The 23,103-nt window shown below is 37.7% G+C and overlaps 1 protein-coding gene across 1 annotated transcript in view; it reads right to left on the bottom strand.

Annotated features, from left to right (window-relative positions):
* The window catches only part of cpne4a (copine IVa), a 79,454-nt gene that overhangs the window by 55,581 nt on the left and 770 nt on the right, over window positions 1–23,103 (bottom strand). Inside the window, exon 2 of the mRNA XM_065298596.2 lies at window positions 13,924–14,111. Within this exon, the coding sequence (XP_065154668.1) occupies window positions 13,924–14,094 (171 nt within the window). The 5' untranslated portion in view covers window positions 14,095–14,111. The remainder of the gene's footprint in view (window positions 1–13,923; window positions 14,112–23,103) is intronic.

Genomic DNA, 23,103 nt, shown 5'->3' with positions numbered 1-23,103 from the left:
CCACGGCCTACCTGAGCATTGTTTCTAACCATGTCCATTACTTATGACCACCATGTACCCATCCTCTGATGGCAACTTCCTGCAGGATAATGCACCATGTCACAAAGCTTGATTTCAAATTGGTTTCTTGAACATGACAATGAGTTCACTGTACTAAAATGGCCCCCACAGTCACTAGATCTCAACCCAATAGAGCATCTTTAAGATGTGGTGGAACGGGAGCTTCGTGCCCTGGATGTGCATCCCACAAATCTCCATCAACTGCAAGATGCTATCCTATCAATATGGACCAACATTTCTAAAGAATGCTTTCAGCACCTTGTTGAATCAATGCCACGTAGAATTAAGGCAGTTCTAAAGGCAAAAGGGGGTCAAACACAGTATGAGTATGGTGTTCCTAATAATCCTTTAGGTGAGTGTATATAAAAATATACTTTTATATTTGTCTATTACTCTAAGATTTAGCCTACCGTTAATAGAGTCTGTGTACAGTATAACTCAAGGTGCTTAATTTACTTAAAAGTATTTCATTTACACTATCCATCTGTAGATAACAGCATTTCTCTCAGTCTAGGTCTATAAATACTGGCACAATTCTTAAAGATCTTTGTTTTGTTTAACATTGGCGTCCATCAGGCCAGCTGCTGCTGTTTTATTAAGAATAGTGCTCGTGCCATCTCAAACATTCATCTGGAGGAATTAAACATCAAAGATGGACCTCAAAGCAGCTGTTTACTACTGCAGGTGAATATGCAGATAAAGCTGTTATCACACCGAACGTGTCACAGTTCTGATGAGGCTTAATGCACATCCCAGCGCCGTCTGATATTTGCCAGTGCAGGGAATTTTTTAACACAACTGTCAGGAAACATCTGCTCTGTACTTCGTGCAACTTGTTAACCTCTGAGAATGTTCCTTAAGATTCTTCAACATATAGAAAACATTTAATGATGCTTTGTCAATTAAACAGTCCCTCCAGAAAAACGCGATTATGCGATCGCATGATTCAACGCATATTTATGCGGAAGCCACATTTTTTCAAATATCGCGCACTTTCGAAGCATAAATTGCAGATTTCCATGCGCAAAATATGCAGGGCTTGCATGATTTCATAATCCGCGCATTTTCATAGCAAAAATCACATTTATCTTAGCAGAAAGTTGAACAATTTTGCATTTACTTCACACAAACGCAGCCATGTCCCCTGTTGCCATGGGAAAGTTATGAAGTGACGTGAACGTCATTGAAAAGCTGCAAACAGTTTTTGCAAGTTCCCGCAATTTCATTGCATAAAATTGCATAAATATCCAACACATTCCATCTACTTTTTTAAGAAAACGTGCCGCAAGATCATTGATTTTTGCCCGCAACAATCACAAAAAAACCTCAGCGTTTTTCTGATTAAAAGAAAGTTCACCAAAATATGAAAACATTTCATAATTTACTCGCTCTCATGCCATTCCAGATCGCATGACTTCCTTCTTCAGACAAACATGACAGCATTTTAATTTCAAAATGACTTGTTTTGTTGAAAAAAGGAAGTCATCTGATATGATATGAAGCTGAGAAAATTTAGAGAGAATTTTCGTTGTACAGGTTTATGAGTAAACCATTGCAGGATTTTCCCTTTTAGCTATGGCCTACAAAATATAACCATGTTAGCAATTATACATCAAGTAGGCATACTGCTAATGTCTGATCTACTGCAAGAGAGAGCAAATACTGTAAAGTAAGGTACTTATTAATGATTTCACACCAGCCTTGGTTTCCATTGTATGCAACACGCCGGATGGAAGTTTGGCAAGCATAAGCATATTTCGTAAGGTTACATCACACTCTCTCACATACACACACATCTCACAAACACAACTGCCCCAAGCCATGAGCCCAAACATGTGCAACAACCCCCACAAACAGATCTAATTCCCCCTGGAAGCCACATTTACCTTCCATTTATCCTATCTCACAGTGATTCCCTCGCAGGCATAGTCGCCTCTGATTGTGAATCTACATTCGTTCTGCGTGTTTAATGGGCTGCTCCTCATTAGGCCATCAGTGGGAGAGAAGGAAAGTTTGCTTTGGGGATAATCAGCAAGGACTCATCTCAATGCATATACAAGCACAGCCCAGGGTGGAGGGTACAGCGACCGAGCTGCCATTAACCATCTTAACCTCATGTCGACTCGCCGCATAACATGTTTCCTTCTTTCTCCTTAAAGAGAGTTTTGTTGCTTTAAACGAGGACAACCTGTGCCAAGGAATGTTGTTCAATTTAAATGAGGCAAATACAAAGATTGAGACAACAAAGACGTCTGGCTTTTGAACACCTGTAAAGGAAAGTAGCGATGATAACAAACTGTGAATTTTTCAGGGGGGAAGATGAAAGGATGAAAAGAGAAAGAGGTGGAAAGTGTGAGAATTCCACCTCTAAAATGCATAACAACATGAAAAATCTGTCATCATTTTCTCATCTTCATGTTGTTCTAAACCTGTATGCATTTCTTTTTTCTGATAGACTCAAAAGAAGATATTTTGATAATTGATGGTAGCACACAGCTGCTTGTAACCATTGACTTACATAGAAGAAAAACAAATACAATGGAATTAAATGGGTACTGTCAACTGTGTGCTTACCATCATTTATCAAAATATCTTCTTCATCATTTATCACAATACTTCCATAATATTTGTTTTTCTACTATGGAAGTCAATAGTTACAATCAGCTTTGTGCTAACCATCATTTATCTTTTGAAATTCATAAAGTAATTCATACAGATTAAGAACAATATGAGGATGAGAAAATGATGACAGAATTTTCATTTTTGGGTGAACTATCCCTTTAAAAAAACTGATTCATAAAATATTATTTATGTTAGTCAACCTGATTAAGTTATCATGGAAGACCTAAAATGTCCATAAAGATCATACATATTTACATAAGGGGGTGGAAAAACAGAAAATAAGCAGTGAATAGTTTAAGCCAGGACTAGGCCTTAGTTTAATTAGGAAATATAACTAGTTTTAACAAACATGCCTTACTAAAAACCTAAAAATTACCTGTGCGTGTTTTGAGGCAAAACAAAGGGCACTGATGTATTTTAAGATATGTCAGTGCAAGTTGTTTTCCGTTTGGACAGCTCTTACATTTATTTTAGTCTTGGACTAGTCTAATCCCTGTCCGGGAAACCGCCTCATAGCGAAAGACTGCTTTGCTTTACATGACTGATATTAATCATCGATGACTTGAAGATCTACATCTAGACGCATAACTCTGCCAACCGGTCATGTTTTTTCACAAGCTCCATGAATATTGATATAATTTATTTTAAATGTCAAGAAGTTTGGGCGTATTGCATTATGATAAAGCACAGCTTTAGAAAATGTCAAAGCAAAAAAGTCTTTCAAATTCATGACAGCTACACAAAACCTGAAGCATAAAGGACAAAAATAACAATGTATACTGGGGCAGAAAAAACAAGCATGCCATAAACAATCATATTGAAAGCATTCAGCACTATTTGGGCTACACACACACATATCTTTACCTGGGGTAAGATATAATGGGTGACAAAATCCAAAAGGACTTACTAAAAAACATATTTGTATATCAAACAAGTTTAGGGGTGGGTTCATTTTTACTTAGCCAGTATGTAGTCTCGCATAGCCAGAAAGGAAGAAGTTTTCATACAGGTGTAGGTGTTTTCACTGGCCAAGGGCCACCCAAGAGGCCGTCTGACAGATACATAAAGCAACCAATAACAATTTTTGTTTAGTGTCATGTTTGGAGTGTGAATAAATATAAAGTCGATATCTGTAAGTCTCAAGGAAACCTTTACACTGTCAGAAGACATGGTCAAGAAATAGTCCCTAGCTGTCACTGGGACAGTAACCTTGTTAAAAGTACACCTTTGAACCTAAAGAGTTCATATTAGTACCTCAGAGGTACCTATTGGTACCAGAATGGTGCATATAATGCTGCGTTCACACCAGCCAAGGTAGAGGCATCAAGCGCGATTGATTTCAATGTTAAGTCAATGTGAAGACGCGTTGACCGCATCTGGAGGTTTTGTGGCGCAAATGAGGCATTTAGCATGGCGCTGTAGACGCGATTCCGCCTCATTCGTGCCTCTAGTTCGCATGAATGTTGCATTTGAGCGTTGCCGCGGGAAACGCGCAATTTGCAAAATGTGCCGCGTTAACCAATCAGGACCATGGTCTATTAGTGACGTGATTACAGAAAGCGAGCGGAGTCGCAGAAGCCCCTCCCATGACACGAATATCCATGTGAATGTCTCGATGACTAAAATGTCACATGCTGCTTTCACATGCGAATGAAGCGAGTAAACTCAAAATGCGTGGCAAACTAGATGCGATAGACGCGAATTTGACGCCTCAAACGTGGTTAGTGTAAACCCACAGTTAGGATGGGTACTGCCTCATTAGCCTCTTTCACACAGTAATTCTGGTAAATTACCATGAATTTACCAGAATGAATTTACAAAAATGTGCTGTTCACACATGCAGTGACGTCCCGTCTTTTTACCAGTAAGACATCATTCACACACATCAGTATTAAAATACCGGTAAACTCGGAGAGAAATCGGAAGTTACCTGTGGCGCGCGGCTGGCGAGCTCCGTGTCATATTTGTAAACAATGGCAGGTTATGAATTAATATTGTCGGTCCGTATTTTGTTGTTTTCACATCAAACGGTCGCGAAGTTGCTCGTGACCAAACAACATTACGTTAGGCGGCGTCAAACGGAACCTGTGTTTGCACATTAGGCTTCACCGAGGGTGTGCTAAGGACGTGTGGTAAGCTGTTTTAAACAACTTTGAAGAAATGTGGATGTTAACTTCAGGAGTGCTCGACTTTTAAGCAGCATGGGTATGTGGAAACGAACGTAAACAGTGCGGGGGTAAACACGTCATCTGTATAAAAACGTTCTGATTGGCCCGATCTGTCAGCGCGGTCTGACGTCGTCTGTTCTAAATGCCGGTAATCCTATATTTTTCGTTCACACATAGCGCTTACTGGTAAATAACTGGTAATCTTACAACCTGTCTTACTGGTAAATTGGGAGCACTGATTTACCAGAAAGGTTCTGTTCACACATGACATGTTAACCAGTAAATTACCAGTAAAGACTGTACGTGTGAAAGGAATTGTAGACAGCTTGGAACTAATTTTTGACAATTTTTTTTACTCAATGTATTTTAAATTTTGCATGGCTTATGCCAGACCTTCAGCCAGCCTTTAGGCATAATGTCGTGGCTGAGATACCGCAGCTGAGACCATCTACATCTATTATTGCACTAGCAATCACATACTGTGATAAAATGCTGAAAACTTTTCAGCACCGCCTTGGCAACTACATTGCGATGCTTACTTTACACCACAGCAGTTGTGCTATACACGGTTTCTTAAATAAATGTAAAAATATTCAATTCTATTGTGTTGTAAAGATGGGCAGTATTGCATCATCACAACTAGCGGCTACAGATACAGTACACAGGAACCCCCATCTTTTAGTTCTGTCAATCTTTTTACATCACTTTTCTTTTATCTCAAACCGTGAAATCGGTCTTGATCTGTCTGAGTAAAATGAATACTGAATGAAGCGATATGGAGATATTGTATCATATTCAAAAAAGAAACGCGTGCTGCTTCTGTGATTGGCATTCTGGGTAGAGGAGTAAAACAGCTCGGCCTGCCAGAGTCATTCAGATGCGCAGGTGGATGCTGATGGTGACGGTGAGACTCTCACCTTCACTTCTGTCTTTTGTCTTATTATTGCTGAGAGCTGACAGGCAGGGCACTGAATCTGACAAACTGACAGGTCATTACAGCTGACTGCTATGTAACTTTAGACTGTTTCATTTTTCCTGTTCCCATAGCATTGATTTCAGAAGGATGGTGTCATTTCTATCAAAGCTTCAATTATGTGAGGCTTTAAACATAGTGTTTATGTTAGGGAGAAAGTACTTTGTGGGTATTTGATAAGAAATATATATATTTTTTAAATACTGCAAAAATTTGATAACATACAGGGTTCACATAACAGAATTTTGCCTGTTTTTGTACGAGTATATAGCAGAACAGAACTAATCATAAAAATATGCAATAAAAACACAGACAGGTTGAGTGTATAGCAGATGAGATTTTTAAAAATGGACTATCTGTAGTTGGTGAGACGACATAACTTGTCTCCTACCCTTTTCGACTCGCTGTCTGACAGGCAATCCAACTATGCCAGAAAAATCCGTCTCACCTTCCAGGAAAAAGTAATTGAGGAACATGGCTTCTTGTGGTTGTGCATGAAGCAAAATAAAAATCAACTTGACATGTGCTGCAGCGACCATTTACTACTGTTGAGTTAATTTACAGTAACAGCACTGTTTAAAATCAATTGTGAAGAAATGGTCCTAAGCTGTCACAGTGGCAATTCCCCTTTGAAAATATCCTAACATGTACCATACATTAGATACAGATTATGTATACATTTGGTATTAATATGTTCCTATATGTGCACTCTTTTGATGCAAAAGTGTACTTTTTGAAAGGGAATCATACCATTGACAGCTAGGGATGATTTTTGGTTTATTAAAGGGACACTCCACTTTAAAATATATATATATATATATATATATATATTCTCTTTCTCAGAGTTAAATATTTGATTTTTACCATTTTGGAATCCGTTCAGCCGATTTCCGGGTCTGGCAGTACCACTTTTAGCATAGCTTAGCATAATCCATTGAATCAGATTAGACAATTAGCATTGCGCTCAAAAATAACCAAAGAGTTTCTATATTTTTCCTATTTAAAACTTGACTCTTCTGTAGTTACATTGTGTACTAAGACCGACGTAAAATTAAAATTTGCGATTTTCTAGGCAGATATGGCTAGGAACTATACTCTCATTCTGGCGTAATAATCAAGGACTTTGCTGCAGTAACATGGCTGCAGGAGGCGCAATGATATTACGCAGCAGCCAAAAATAGTCCCCTTAGTAACTTTTAATTTTCTGTCAGTCTTAGTACACAATGTTACTACAGAAGAGTCAAGTTTTTAAATAGGAAAAATATTGAAACTCTTTGGTTATTTTGTAAGCACGATGCTAATGGTCTAATCAGATTCAATGGATTATGCTAAGCTATGCTAAAAGTGGTAGTGCCAGACCCGGCGATCGGCTGCATGGATTACTAAACTGTAAAAATCGAATTAACTTTAGGGGAGCTGGAAAATGAGTATATTTTCAAAAAAAAGTGTACTGTCGGAAAATGCATTCAGGATTTGTCTGGGATAATTTGTTTTTTGGTTCATTCACACTGTGCTGTGTGAACGGGATTTTAGACTAGATCGGCACTAAAAAGAAAAAGCCCCCTCAATACAGCTGCCATCCAAAATCCCCATTCAGCATATTTTCGAGGGCAAAACATAATTGCCCCAAGAGACTGAGTGCATTAGAAGCCCTTCACCCCAGACACTAAGGGCCAATCATGTTTTATTGCCAACAGTCAGCACACAGGAGTGCCATCTTTGTGATTCAGTGTGTGTCCTGTACACGTTTAAAGCGTTTGAGATCATCTCGCCGTGTGCTTGAGTTTAAAGCAGCTGCGGTGTGGCAGCGCATTAATTGCGAGCAGAGTCAGCAGCAGGTCTTTGCTCTTTCTGACTCATCCACAGTTTAAAAGCTTGTTTGAGCTCACAGGTTAAGTCTGCTGTATACTTACACTCATTCAAAAGCTTTCAGCTAAACAAACAAACACATCTTGATCAAAGACGTGTATGATTTCAAAAATGTGGATAAAAACGATGAGCGTGATCCTTCAATGCATGCAACTGACATAATATCGGTGTGCTTTTAATACATAGCTAAGGTAGAAAATCATGAAAAGTGACATTTGTAATGAGCCTCATGCATGAAGTTTGAAGCAATTCAATATAAAAGACAATGCAATGCAATGCAATGCAATGCAATGCCATGCAATGCCATTCAGTTTAATTCAATTCTTAAGACAAACACAATTCAATCTCATGCATGCAATGCAATGCAATTCAAAAGGCAATGCACTGCAATGTCATTTATTATAATTCAGTTCAATTCTAAAGAGAATAAAGTTCAACGCCACGCCATGAAATGCAATGCAATGCAATATGCATACCAAATAAAGCATCTATTTTTTTTGTGACCCCCAATGTGGCATTTGCAGTTATCTCCTCTCACAGCTCCAGATGAATGAGGGATATTCTTGGTAGTGAGATCCAGGCAGAATTGAATTAACAATGACATACTTTAACTAAAGATTTGATAAAAGCTCCTAGCGTTCAAACGAAAAGTGAAAGATGAACTTTCAAGCATAGTGAGACTATCGCAGTGGGATATTTCTCTCAAATTAGATTCGGAAAAAACATCAAGGCTATGAAATTTAAGTCATGTGGGCAAACAATACAATAGTACGAATAACTGACATTTACAAATGAACGTGTCGGCTCCGTAACAGCGGTGGGTATAGAGGAAATAGGTTAGGGGATGTAAAGAAAATGATATTTTGTCAGCACTGCAGTAAATCACATGCGTTTGTTTATTGGTTTAGAAAAGCAAACCTGCTTCAGGCAAGAGAGTCTATGAGGATAAATATTACTGAGTTTTATTTGTTTGTTTCTTAATAACACTTCCAATCGCAATTAAGGATTAGCATAGAGCTTATGAACAAAGGCTTAGTTTATTATTACAGTATTTGAGTTCTCCAAGTAAACAGGAGCTCTACATGTGTGCCTACAGTAGCACTTTACCAAAATGGCCTCTATAAAACAAGCTAACTAACTAAACAGATGTTCTTCAAATGAACTTCATAGTGGGGAAGGTCCTTTGAGAACAGACCCTTTGAAAAAAAAAAGATAAAGCTTATACAATGTGGTTTTCTTAAGAGGCATTTCAAAGAACAAGTTCACCATGGGTGACTATGTGAATGGCTAATGAGGAGTGTGGATAGAGAGACTGGTGAGAACAGCATCCTGCTGGTGAGCTGCCAAAGCTTTCATAACCTGACAGGGAGCTCAGTTCTCAGTGAACATATGCCTTTGCCTTCTGTCATTCACACACATCCACATCCGCATATATACATACTCCCACCAGACTGAGGTGATGTCTGTCCCCCGTGCCCTCAGCACAGTTCCCTTTACTTAACCCAACCTGATCTAACAGCCTATTAGATTGAAACACCTCCAGTTTAGGGAAACAGTCAGAGATCAGACACACAGATGGAGACGCAACAGGAAAACATTTGACACAAACTATTCAAGCACCTCATGCAGTTTAACTGCACTAAAGTGGCAGATTATGAGGCAAAACATTCCCTCATGAAAGTTAACCATGGATGTATTGCAGTAAAAGTGTAGTAACCTTGTTTATTTGCATATTGATGACATGAAACCATGTTTTTACTACATACAAAAAAAATTGTGTTTACCATGCACTGTCGGGAAAAAATGGTCAAAAATGGTCCATAGCTGTCACTGGGGCAGTGCCCTTTCAATAAGTAGGGGTGCGCGGGGCAAAAACTAACGCGGGGTTAGTTGTAACACGGACTGTTCACATTGTTGCACAAGGTTGGGCATTTTGTATTTCCGTTTTTTTTACGCTGCCAAAAGTCTCCTGCAAATTATTGGAAATGTATAATGTTTTTCCAGAGAGTTATTGATGAACGAGTGTTTTGGTGGCGTGTAAGTAAATTTTTTCATAATATGTTTTTTTCGGTTTCTAAGTTGGGTGTGTAAGATACCAAATCCAATAGTATGTTATATTAATCAGCAGGGACGTGCACAGGAATTTTTAGGGGCAGTTGCTCTGACCTAAATAAAGGGCACCCCCCCCCCTAAATATTTTTTTAAACACGGCCTATATGAAGGATTGAGAATAACAGGGTCTTTATTAAAATCAGCAAACATGTTTGCCTAATGCCTACCAAAAAAATTGTAGCCTAGGCTGCTTGTCTGCAAGCTGTAGCTAGCTGCTATCTGTCTGATTATTTAGGCTTAAACGTGGCAAACTCAGCCTAGATTCATGAAGATTTTAACAGAGGTGGAAAGAGTAGCCAAAAACTTTACTCAAGTAAAAGTACAAGTAACTAAATAAATAATTACTCAAGTAGAAGTAAAAAGTATGCAATGAAAATAATACTCAAGTAGCGAGTTACTAGTTACTCATGAAAAAATAAATCTAGATATACACGCGCAAACACACGCACACACACGCACACACACACGCACGCACGCACGCACGCACGCACGCACGCACGCACGCACACACACACACACACACACACACACACACACACACACACACACATACAGGGCCCTCCATAAGTATCAGAACTGTAAAGACAAGATTTTTCTGTTTGCTGTGGAGACCAGAAATTGGTAAGATAAGTATCAGTATGTCAGAAGTTTAGAATGTCACATTTTATTAACCTTTGTTTATGTTTCAACACATACATGCTTTAACAACAAAGAACAACAGCATTAAATGCTGACTTATGTATGTTGTACACAAATGCACATACGTGAATCAAACTGATCCTACACATTTTATGCTTTTCATGTGTAAACAATCAGGACACAGCTCAGTGACCATTAAAAAAATAATAATGTGACAGATTCTGTACTTTTGTCTCATGTTCATCTTTTAATGTTTAGACATTTCTTGACTCCACAACAAACAGAAGAATGCTTATGAAGGGCACTTCTACAGTATGTGTAAAACTGCAACATACACAAACAGTACAGAAAAAAGAATACAAACACAGATTAGACAAGCATTTCAAATTAACAAATTAACTCTAGTCTCAATGTTGAAGCTTATAGCTGAAATATCAGACAAGTAAACTGACAACAGTTTTGCATATGTATAAAGTTATAAATCTCCTAAGATGGTCTGAGGACATTGACAGTTTACACTTACATAAAAATTATTTTAGACAAAACTCATGTTTTTTTACGTTGTCATGTCACGTGTGTTTTGTGAGAATCACTTACATCATATACAGTACAGTATACAGCGAATCAGATGTCAATCATCGATGGATTTTCTTTAATCTGTGCTACAATGCTTCTGGAGGTTGTCTGACGACGAACAGGTCGCGTGGGTACATGTGTGAAGTTTTGCTTTTAGTTAAAAGATTGGTAAATTCATTTCCACGTCACCCAAAAATAGTTATATTATGCGTGTTTCTACATAGGTTACGAGTAAAACAGCTTCGGACGATTCCGTTTTTGCAGCGATCTGAACAATTCATTCAAACTGATTCGCGAACCAATTTAAACGTTTGGCCCATTCGCTTTGTAAAGAATCGATTCAAAAGACTCGTTTATTTGCAAAACTTTGTAAGGAATCGACTCAAACGAGTCATTAATTCGCGAATGCGCCAGAAACACAAGATAGCAATTTAAAAATAAAATACAAATTTCGTCATTAATTAAAATACAGTAACGAAGGAACGCTGCATAGTGTAAACGAAGTAAAAGTAAAAAAAAATTTCCACCTCGGAAGGGCAACTTGAGTCGAGAAGGGCATATGGGCAGTTGCCCGGGCAACCTGAGCAACCCCCCTGTGCACGTCCCTGTTAATCAGTGTCTTGTTGACTAAAACATAGCATCGTTTTAGAATATGTTTGCAGCTCTTAGCAACTTTTTTGGTGGGCTTGAAAATATTTTGACCCAGCGGGGTTAAATGTAACGCTGTATTACTGCTTACGTTAGCGTAATTTTTGCCGTTGTTTTAAATAGGCTAAACACGAATGATTGCTGGCTGCCAACAAAATAAATGTGCCTGTCTTATCAAAAAATGTGTGTCAAATTTATTTTTGTACATATCTTTAATATTGATTGAATAAGGTCACGTCAAAGATTGAAATCATAATGAAATGAATGGCTAAAATCATACTTTGATGCTCATTATCTCAGAATTTGATTTTGAAACTGTATTATGGTTTTTACAGACTGGGTCACATATAAAAAAATGTTTGCCATAATTGTGCTGCGTTTTCTCACATATTTAGACATTTGTATCCATTTATAATTGAACTATTGTTAGAAAAGGGCTGGATGAATGAATACAGTGTGGATACCTGTCTATTATAGACAGATATAAAAACAATATCCACTTCAAGTATATAGACAAAATAGTATTGAAATATTTGCCTGCAAACTTAATTTTTAGCAAGTGTTACAACTAACCCCCTGCCTGTTACAATTAACCCCACCTATGGGGTAAGTTGTAACGTTTGCACTTCTGTCACGTTTTGTGTAATTGTCCAAGAATGGTAAGCAATAGAAACAAACTTCAAATGTTCATTTGTAGCAGAGATGTGTGTGTTGCTTGTGTAAAAATATAATTAATCAAACTCAAATATTTTTTGAATGATTGAGCCAAAACCAAAAAGCGTTATGTTGTGCCCCACTCTCCCCTACACTGTCGTATCTAAATAGATAATATTAGTACATAAGAAGTACATATTAGTCCCAAATAGTCCATATTAATACCTATTTCAGACTATGAACAATTATAAAGTTGACTATTAGCTATAATATGCTTATGACTTGTGAATGTAATGCTAAGCTAACTGAAATAAACCAGGCTTGATGACGTATGCAACCTGCATATGCGACCTCCAGAGGAAGCAGACTTTTGTTTGAGAAACGGCTATTGGTACCAAACCTATACATATCTGTACCTAAATGGTGCATATTAGGAGCTTTTTAAAGGGTACTGCCCCAGTGACATTTTTTTGTTCTTAAACCATGGTCATTTTTCATAAGGGTTGTAATTGGCCTAAGAAAGCTAAAGGCACATGCTTGGTTTTACTATTGGTATAGGCGAACATTAAGACTAGCCCAAGTAAACAGATGCATCATGTACACACTACACAGTAATATTTCCTATTAGCTGTTCAGTTGTTATGGTATTGAATTAGTCTTTATATATGTAAATATTTATTCACTACTGTTTGCCCACTGAATCTTCAATTATATTACTGTGCCTGTAAATAGCTTTTGTTATTAGCTTGTTTTGTTTAGATGTACTATTATGTTTATCCTTTGTAAAGTGCCTTAAGCACTTGTTAAAAGTTAAAACAGTATTTACTTTTAATAGCACTAGTATTAATAGTATTAACCATTGAATGTATGGACGTAGTGCTCGTGATGGTTTGTGAAGAGCTTTTTTGATGCCAAAAGCGGGCAGAGCCTGCCATCGCCATCTTGGCCGCGCATCACTCGCGGATAACCGAAAATGGGTAAAGAGGCGGGCCGTGGGTAAAGCTGGGGTGGGTGGTTGCTGAAACCACACCGCCTAGCTTGACGGTAGTGACAGCAGTGGCAGTTCACCCGTCACTCAAGTAGCCACGCCCTTAATTATGCAGAACTTTAAAGCTTAATATAATTTAAACGGATGAGTTTCAAAGAAATTCACCTCCTCACAGTTGTCATTGAGGGCAAAATTAGCTGTACAGACCAAAAACACTTTTTGTGCCAGGCTGTAAACATATTATTTTCTGCTGTAAAGTTGGGCATTTTAACATGGGTGTCTATGGGAATTGACTCCCTTTTGGAGACACCCTCAAGCAGCCAGTCGATGAATTGAAGTTTAAGGCAAGACATAAGGAGTGTCACATTTCTGGCTGACGTCAGAGGTATTCAGGCCAATCATAACGTACAGATTAGCTGGCTTATCAGGGAAACAGAGCTTTTCAATTGTGTGCGTTTCAGTAAGAAAGTGAAATCCGGAGCTACGAAAATGTACGGTATGAGGAAAATAATGTGTTTTTTTTACCATAAACCACACAAACACATAATACACAAAATAACGTGGTTTTAATCAATGAAATAGGTGTACTTTAAAAGTCATAAAACCGAACCCACCTCCAGCCACTGGCCATGGGACTGCATTTTGATGACCACACACGGATCAGGTTTAGAGAGGGCATCCCTATCTGAAATCCCTTTGCAGGTTACACGAAGCTCCACTTTGGTCAGGCAAGGGCTGCTGAACAAGCCCAGAGAATTGGCTGCAGACTCGTAGATGTCACTCATGTTTTAGGAGAATTGTGCTGAGAGAGAAAAAAAGAGACGTTACATATTTATACCTTTTCACTTTAAAAAGTTTGCCCCAGGTGCTGGATCAAGTCAAGCCACCCCGTCTCACTTATATTCTGGTCTCTAGACATGGCTCAGATTTTTTTCATTTCTTTCATCTTCTGCCAGGGGAAAATCATACATTCAATCCCCTACTAACAGGAGATTTTGTAGGCCTATGAGATTTAGGGTGTCATTCATGCGTGCAAAGTTATGTGCATACGTTTAAAGAGTATTAGAATTTTTTTTCAAAATATGTACCCCAGCTTTCAATGGGCCAGTACCATTTCAAAAAGTCCTAATATGTCCTCTCAGGTATATGTATATATTTGGTACCAAGGCTATCCTGATTTTCCCAAGTGGTTGATGAGCTCAGGGCAGCATTACTGTACGATGACCCTGGGACAGCATTTCAATCAACCAATCAGATTTCAAGTTTAAGCTTACAACCAGGATTAGTTGCTTCTAGACCATTGTTTTTCACTTACCATTTTCCTTGAGTTTAGGTTTTATTTATAAATATGTTGCCATGAGGACATCTCTCACTTGGCAAAATCAATACAGTATGTACCTCTGAGGTACTAATATGAACTCTTTAGGTGTAAAACTGTTTATTTTGACAGCTGGGGTACATTTTTTTCTGACAATGCAGGGTTTGGGGTTCGTCCACAGTGCAAAAGTAAACTTCGTCCATGCACACACCACTAATGTTAGAAAACAAATTGCTGTTTACGTTTTACATTTACGCATTTTGATAGTTCGAGCTACTTAACCCTGATTGAATAATACAATATTGTGTCAGTGCCTCACGCAGACCTATAATCCTACCGAAAGCAGATTTAGATGACGGGTATGACCTATGAGAGTTACATTGTGAATGAGAACAACTCAATCAAAGGATCATTTTCAGCCAATGAAATGTCATCCATCACACCCACTGTACGGCTTTGACAGGTGACAGCCTCATACATTATAGGTCAGCAGCGATAATATGGATGTGAGTCTCTCTGTATCTCTCTCGCTCTGTGTGTGTGCGCAAATTTCACTGGCTGATGCACCTTTCAACAGCGACAGCACACATACATAACAAGTCTTTCATCATCTGGTTGCTATTTTTCCTTCATGAGTGTTTTTAACTGCCAGTTTCACCTCTATTTCTGTCTGGTAATCATGCTCGCCGAGCCTCCTCATATAGACACTCGTGACGTTTGCGAGAGAAACGCGATTCTAGGCGCTCATCAGTGCGAAATCTGAATAAATTACTGCCATTCATAACACTTGAGCTGATCTAACCACTGATGCAGGCTCAGACTGTAAACATTGTAAATCAATGCAATCTAATGAACGGCAACAAAAATATAATAACAGAAAGCCCCGGGTGCATAAATCAAGTGTTTTTCTGGAAATATGCAACATGATGTCAACAAGACGTGACCTCCACAGAAGCCTGTAGCCTTAAAGGGATAGTTCACCCAAAAATGAACATTCTGTCTTCATTTACTCGCCCTCATGTTGTTACAAACCTGTATACATTTCTTTATACTGCTGAACACAAAGGAAGGTATTCTGAGCAATGCTTGTAACCTGTTTTTTAAAGGAAAACACCACAGTTTTTCAATATTTTGCTATGTTCTTACCTCAATTTAGACGAATGAATACATAACTATCTTTTTTCAGTGCGTGCACTTAATCTTTGTACAGCGTGTCGTGAAAGTGCTAGCATTTAGCCTAGCCCCATTCATTCCTTAGGATCCAAACATGGATGAATTTGCAAGCCACCAAACACTTCCATGTTTTCCCTATTTACATGAGTAGGTACACGAGTAAGTATGGTGGCACAAAATAAAACGTGGCATTTTTTAAGTGGATAAAAAATGAGAACTATATTGTATGGCGGAAAAGCACTTAGTTTGCGGCACTTCAACCTCGGGCGCAGTTATATTGACGGAAGTTTGAGCGAGAGGGGGAGTCACCATACTTACTTGTGTAACTACATATTTAACAGTCTTTAAATAAGGAAAACATGGAAGTGTTTGGTGGCTTCTAAATTCATCCCTGTTTGGATCCTAAGGAATGAATGGGGCTAGGCTAGATGCTAACACATTCATGACACGCTGTACAAAGATTAAGGGCACACATTAAAAAAAGATAGGTATGTATTTATTCATCCAAGTTGAGGTAAGAACGTAGTAAAATATAAAACAAGGTGGTGTTTTCCTTTAAGCACAATTGACTTCCATAGTATTTTTCTTTCCTAAAATGGAAGTTAATGGTGCTCCTGTTTCCTGCTCGATTACAATATCTCCCTCTATGTTCAGCAAAACAGAGACATTTATACAGTTTTGAACAACTTAAGGGTAAATGATGACAGAATTTTCATTTTTGGGTAAAATATGTCTTTAATGTCTTCTCCATCACGCCCTTGGGGTCCTGCTCGATTGTTGATTATCTCATTTCTGACAGCGCTCTGACAGTAGAAAGTGCCATTCCAACTCCATTAAAGTTTAATTTATTGATTTTATTGGTACCCTATGGCATTATTTAAAGACGTTATTTGGCATTATTTATACATTCTCTATAAATGTCTTTTCGTACACAGTTCATCAGTGCACATTATTTTAAAAGCAAAATTGTTTTGTTCTTATTATCCTTCATCAAAATGTAATAGCTTTGTTACAACTGTCAACAAGCAGTTGACGCACTGAACTCTGATACACTGAGTAAATCATTTGTTGTCCTCTCTTAACTGTACAATAAATACAAAAGTATAAATAAAGTAATGTTTAAATCTCTGAAACAATTTTTTGAATGATGTAAATAAGATAAAGTAAATAAGATAAAGATAATACTAAGTATTATCACAGATAAAAGAAATGTTAAACATTATTTATCTTAGTGCCAGCAACACTAAGTAAATGGATTTGAATCCTATACAGGGTTTCCCGCAGAAAATTTGTTAGTTAAGGTGGTAGGGTTGTGCAGGTGGGCGGGCCGGGGGCGTGGCAATCAAAGGGGCGGGGCGTACGCATCATGATGAAAATATTTTTATTTAAAACACTCAAATAAAACTCAATTTTGGAGAAACTATGACAGAAAATTAACAAATACTAGATTATTAATGAATTACATTTTTTTTATCAACAGGCTAGTTATCCTCCAGACATTGACGGACCATGTCTTTCTCTCATTTCGGCCATGTGTCGCGTGCCCGCTCGCAGTGTGAACGCATCCACGCTATTCTCCGAGATGCACTTGATGGCCTTTTGTGCAGCGAATTGTTTTTTTTTGGACGACCTTGTTAAGGTGGTAGGGTATCCCAGCTTAGGTGGGCCGCCCGAACTGAAAAGTGCTGCGAGAAACCCTGCTATAGGTACAAAAACTGTCACTGGGACGGTACAATTTAAAGAAGGTCCTAAAATATACCACTTTGGTTCAGATATGTAACTTTAAGGTACTAGTATACACTCATACACTAGTATAGGTACAAATGTGTTTTTTAAAGGTAACATCCAGTGACAACTTTGTACTTTTATCTGAGAGTGTAGACAACACAAATATGAATGCTTATATACAAGACCAAAACAATATATATGTATATTATATAATATACATAGAGAGGTTACAGTGTCTCTTCTTTATCTGTATCCATTGAAGTGTGAGTCACAAAACAAAACTCACACAGATAGAGTTCAGTGCTGTGGCATGAAATCCTTCCCTCCACTGAAATGAATGAGATTTAGAGGAACCCCCTGAGACAAGCTGTGTAATAATGGAAAGAGATGCTGTCCACCACACTTCCATTCTTTTTCCTGGAATGATGTTCTTCTTTCTAACTGGTGGATGTGTCAACTGTACAGCATCCTGCTTGTTAAAGCAACCACAGACAAGAGACACACAGAGTGTTCTCTCATGCATCACAGATTTCTTGGAGGGTGGAAGCAGCACAGAAAAAAACAAGGTGGATTTCTGAAGAAATCCCCCATTTTCTGCTACAGTATCCTGCTGGCTCAGTTATCAGTTCGTCAAACTATAGCATGATTTTTTACCAGCTTAGTGCACAGGTGCTGGGTTTCATTATTAACATCAGGAGTTAAACTAATCCTTTAAAGCTAATAAGAAAAGAAATGCATTATTAATTCTTAGGTGATTCTGTATAGCTCAGTGGTGAAGCATTGCATTAGCTGCACAAAAGCATATGGGTTTGAAACCAGAGAACACACAAATGAATACCTTATGCAGGGGTTTTCAAACTTTATGATGGCAAGGACCCCCAAGTATAATGAACCTTACAATTTTTTTCAACTCTATTAGATAAATAGTAATTAAGATATTATAAAGACACCATATTGTTTTAAATAATTGGCTCTATAGTAGATTTTACAGTGTTTCTTTGTCTTTTTTCTCTGAACTTTTTGGGGACCCCTTAGAACCTTATGGGTCAAACCCCCATGTTTATTTTTAGGTGAGTATTTCATTAAGGCGATTCAGCAGACAGTTTTCCAGAACAACTTTTAGAGATTTAAAAAAATGCCTTTCGCATTCACATGCGAAACTGCCAAGGTAAACAGATGGCACGCATGCACTTCTGAATGGTTAACTGCTTTTGTAGATATTTCCCTGGATTGGTATTTTACAAGCCATTACCTGGCAACAACACAGTTTGCAGGCTTGTTATACAGTAAAAATATCAAGACTGAAGTTGATAAACAATTAAAGAAAAGGAAACATTGTATCAGCGCTAGCGTGGGAATGGATAAGCAGGAAGTTGTTCATTTGCATCAGTGCTCAGTCTAATAAACGTATTGCTCGCTCTGACAGCTAACAGCACCAAGCTGTATCTGTGATTTATTTATTTATTTAGATGTTTCATCAAAAATCTGCACAGCACAACTGACAGTTTTACATTAACAAAAATGCATGCGCTTTAAAATAAAACGTGTGCGTCGACAGTACAGTGTAAACAAAAGTCATTTTTTTTCTCCTGACAAACCCCTTCCCTTGCATCCTCATGTTAAACCGGGAGGGCACTGCCACAGTGGGCTGTCTGAATGCATATAACCCCCAAAATCTCTTCAAGACTCCAACAGGTTCTTCTGTACACTCTAAAAACAAACGGTGCTAAATAGCACTAAAAGTGGTTCTTGGCTCATAATCACAGAGGAACCATTTTTAGTCCTATATAGCACCTATGAAGAACCATACGGGGGACATATAACACCACTATAGCACCATATATGGTTCTACATAGCACCTTATGGTTCTACACAGGTGCTCCACGGGTACTTTATCGGTGCTATGGCACTTAAAATGGTTCCTCTATGATTACGAGCAAAAAAAAACACTTTTAGTGCTATTTAGCACCGTTTGTTTTTAGAGTATAGTCTAAAGCCATGATTATACAAAGCTCTCGACACATATAATGTAGTCTTTTTAATATATAGAGGTAAAATATTAGGACAACATGTATTGAATTCTTGCTTCAGGGCTTACTTTTTACTGCCCCACTTACTGGCTTTAAAGGGATGGTTTACCCCAACCCAAAACTCAAAATTTAATTGTAATTACATCTCGCCAGTTGTTCCAAACTGCATAACCTTAATGAGATGTTTCACAAAACCCCACAAAAGAAAGAAATGTATAAAGATTTGGAGATGAAGTAAATTATAACATAACGTTGCAACACAGTCTCGCGGCAAGACGAGTTATAGTAACGAAACATTTTGATTCATTTATTCGTGTTGTATGACGTGAATTTCCGCTGTTTTTCGTGTCTCTGGAGACGAAGGTCTTTTTCGTCCTTCCCAGCACAATTTTTTATCAATGGCTGTTCGTGTCGGTGCCACGACTTTCTTTTCGTGTCATTTTTTTTCATCGTTGTTTCCTATTTTAAAATCATTGTCCGTTAGGATGTAATTTTTTGCATTGGTTTCTACATGTTTTTCGTCCACTTTTAAAACTATTCTCGTCTGGCGTTTGGGTTAGAGTTGGGGTTTGGCTTATAGTCGCAGAAAGTGATTCTAACCCAAACCCCAAGCGACAATGGAAAACAAAATATAAAATGATAAAGAAATTCATGCCACAGACACACGAACAGCCATTGATAGAAATTCGTGCTGGGAAGGACGAAAAAGACATTCGTACCCAGAGACACGAAAAACAGCAGAAATTCGTGTCATCAAACACAAATAAATTAATCAAAATTCTTATTACTATAACACGACTTGCCGTGAGATTGGGTTGAACTTTTATGTTGAGGTAAATTACATTTCATCCAAAGCACCCTATGGTGCATTCAAGATATATTTTTTTATTTGTAGTTTGTTTGTTTTTTGCAAACCTTTGCACAACCTTTGCGCTGCTAATGCAATGCTCTACCAGTTGAGCTGGAACACATTATGCCTTAAAATCCATTTGCTTCATCTGAACCAAAGTTTAATTCCACTATGACTTAATAAATAACACTAAAAACTGACAATTTATTCCCGTAATTTACTATAATACAGCCCCTAAATTATACAGTATTGCACATAGGGAACAAAACTTAAAAGGGACACTCCACTTATTTTGAAAACATTTTCCAGCTCCCCTAGAGTTAAACATTGATTCTTACAGTTTTGGAATCCATTCAGCTCATCTCCGGCTATGGCGCTAGCACTTTATATAGTCAACAATATTCCCCTGCCACTGAAAGTAACCAAGGGGACTATTTTCGGGCAGTGCGTAATATCACTACGTCTGCTGCAGCCATGTTACATCAGCAAAGTCCTTGATTATTACGCCAGTTTGAGAGTATAGTAGCCATATCTGCCTAGAAAATCACAACTTTTAATTTTCTGTCAGTCTTAGTACACGATGTAACTACAGAAGAGTCAAGTTTTAAATAGGACAAATATCAAAACTCTTTGGTTATTTTTAGCACGATGCTAATGGTCTAATCAGATTCAATGCATTATGCTAAGCTATGCTAAAAGTGCTAGCGCCAGACATGGAGATCGGCTGAAAGGATTTCAAAACGGTAAGAATCAAATGTTTAACTCTAGAGGAGCTAGAAAATGAGCATATTTTTAAAAAAGTGGAATGTCCCTTTAACACACTTGTTAAGCATTTTCAAATCAACAAGATCCTGTATAGCCCATGAGCCTAAACTGGATACCACACTTCACCAGTTTGGATCCCTAAAATTATCTTATCTCTCCACAAGCAGTTTTTGTGCCATGTGTAATATGTTTAATGCAAAGCACTCCCTCTGAACCCATCATAATGGTCTCTATGCAAAATCAGCGCTGTTGATGAATGAGAGTCTATGTGTTAGGTGAAGGCCGCTCTGTTTGTCCCCAGTAGGAACAGGCACTGGGTACTTAATCATTTTTGCTTTGTAGAGGCCACAAGCCTTCTCCAAAGCCTGGTGCCTTTGATTATTTTTATATTAGCGACAGAAACGATGCTTTTGTCACGATTTTGATTTTGTCAGGAAGCAATAAAAACAATGCATTTGAATCATGCAACACATGCAGTGTGGTAGAAAACAACAACTTGATTTCCTAGGTTTATCTCCATTCCCCCGGTGGAAACCTTACTCTGCTCTGCCATCAGACTTTATTAAGAAATTAATAAAAACTAAAAAATCCTGTATCAAATTTTGCCTCAGACGTTTCTCCTAAAATATGTCTGGAGAATTTCAATATAAACAAAGGAGAAACTAAATGAAAGAATATTGGAAAAAGTCTGTAAAAAACAATTTTATATCTCAGTTATGATTTTTCGAAGAGACAAATAAAATAGGCACAGCCTGAATTAAATCACATCCCTCAGAGGCACAATGACAGCAGTTCACACACTCACCCCTCTTGAGATTTGAACGTCTAAGTAACATGCACATCATAGTCACACATGACAGAAACGTGTGATTATCAGACATGATTGTTTCTGAACTCATTAGCGTCTCAATATGAAAACTAACGTTATATCTCCATATCAGCGGGAAATTTCCAAACCGTTGTGCATAATTTGACAAACAGCAGCGATGACTCTCAGACGTCTCATTGAGCTCTTCTCACTCATTTACAACAAACCAATTATTCACTTGAATGTGATCAGCTCATCTGCCTTCTCGATTACACCAGAATAGGACATGACCGCGGGCAGCTATTGAAAATGATGGCTCATTATTTTTTAGGAAGGTAGCTAATTAGATAGGACGTACTGTAATACATTCTCGAAATGGAGAGACATTAAATGCTTGTGACACACTAGTCACCCATGAAACAGTAAGTAAAGACATAAAGAAAATGTAGGACTATTGGGACATCTTCCTAAACAGGTTTAGAAAACAGATAGCAGGCTAAACATACAATGTAAAAAAAAAATGCAGCATTTTTGTCAAATTAACATATATTTTTATGTTATGTTAAAGTTGCAATACCAAGTTGTTACAGTGTATGTTCAAGAAAAGAGGTGAACAAAAGATTGTAAAGGAAAACGTAATAACAGAATTTCTTTATGATCTCCAAGCCAGCACATATTTAATAGACATGCATATGTTGTTTAAATGATACTGTAGGAGGTAATAATGATCCCTCTTCTTAGGCTTTTATTTGTAAAGATCTTGTGAATACATTTCGACATTTCCCTATAGAGAAATGTTAAACCTTAAGTGACTACTGTACATAGACAAGTACAGGTATAACTTATACTAAACTTATTTATTTACAACTTATATATAAACGTATAAATAAAACTTATAAAGGTCTGCTGTGCATCACTCTCTTTAATTGTTCACCCCCATCTGGACACTGACGGGATCGCACCTTATGCACACATGAAAATACTGGAGTGTACTTCTTTATTTACTATAGTAAAATACCTTGATATTAAAGTATGTGTGGTGTAAATATATACGTATACTATAGTATTTACAACAATTTTTCAATTTACTATGTTTACTACTGAAATACATTAACGAAGTAT

The sequence above is a fragment of the Paramisgurnus dabryanus genome, chromosome 13 (genome assembly GCF_030506205.2).
Source record: "Paramisgurnus dabryanus chromosome 13, PD_genome_1.1, whole genome shotgun sequence".
Classification (NCBI taxonomy): domain Eukaryota; kingdom Metazoa; phylum Chordata; class Actinopteri; order Cypriniformes; family Cobitidae; genus Paramisgurnus; species Paramisgurnus dabryanus.
Note: the sequence above shows the minus strand (reverse complement) of the source record. Positions and strands in the feature narration are given on the sequence as shown.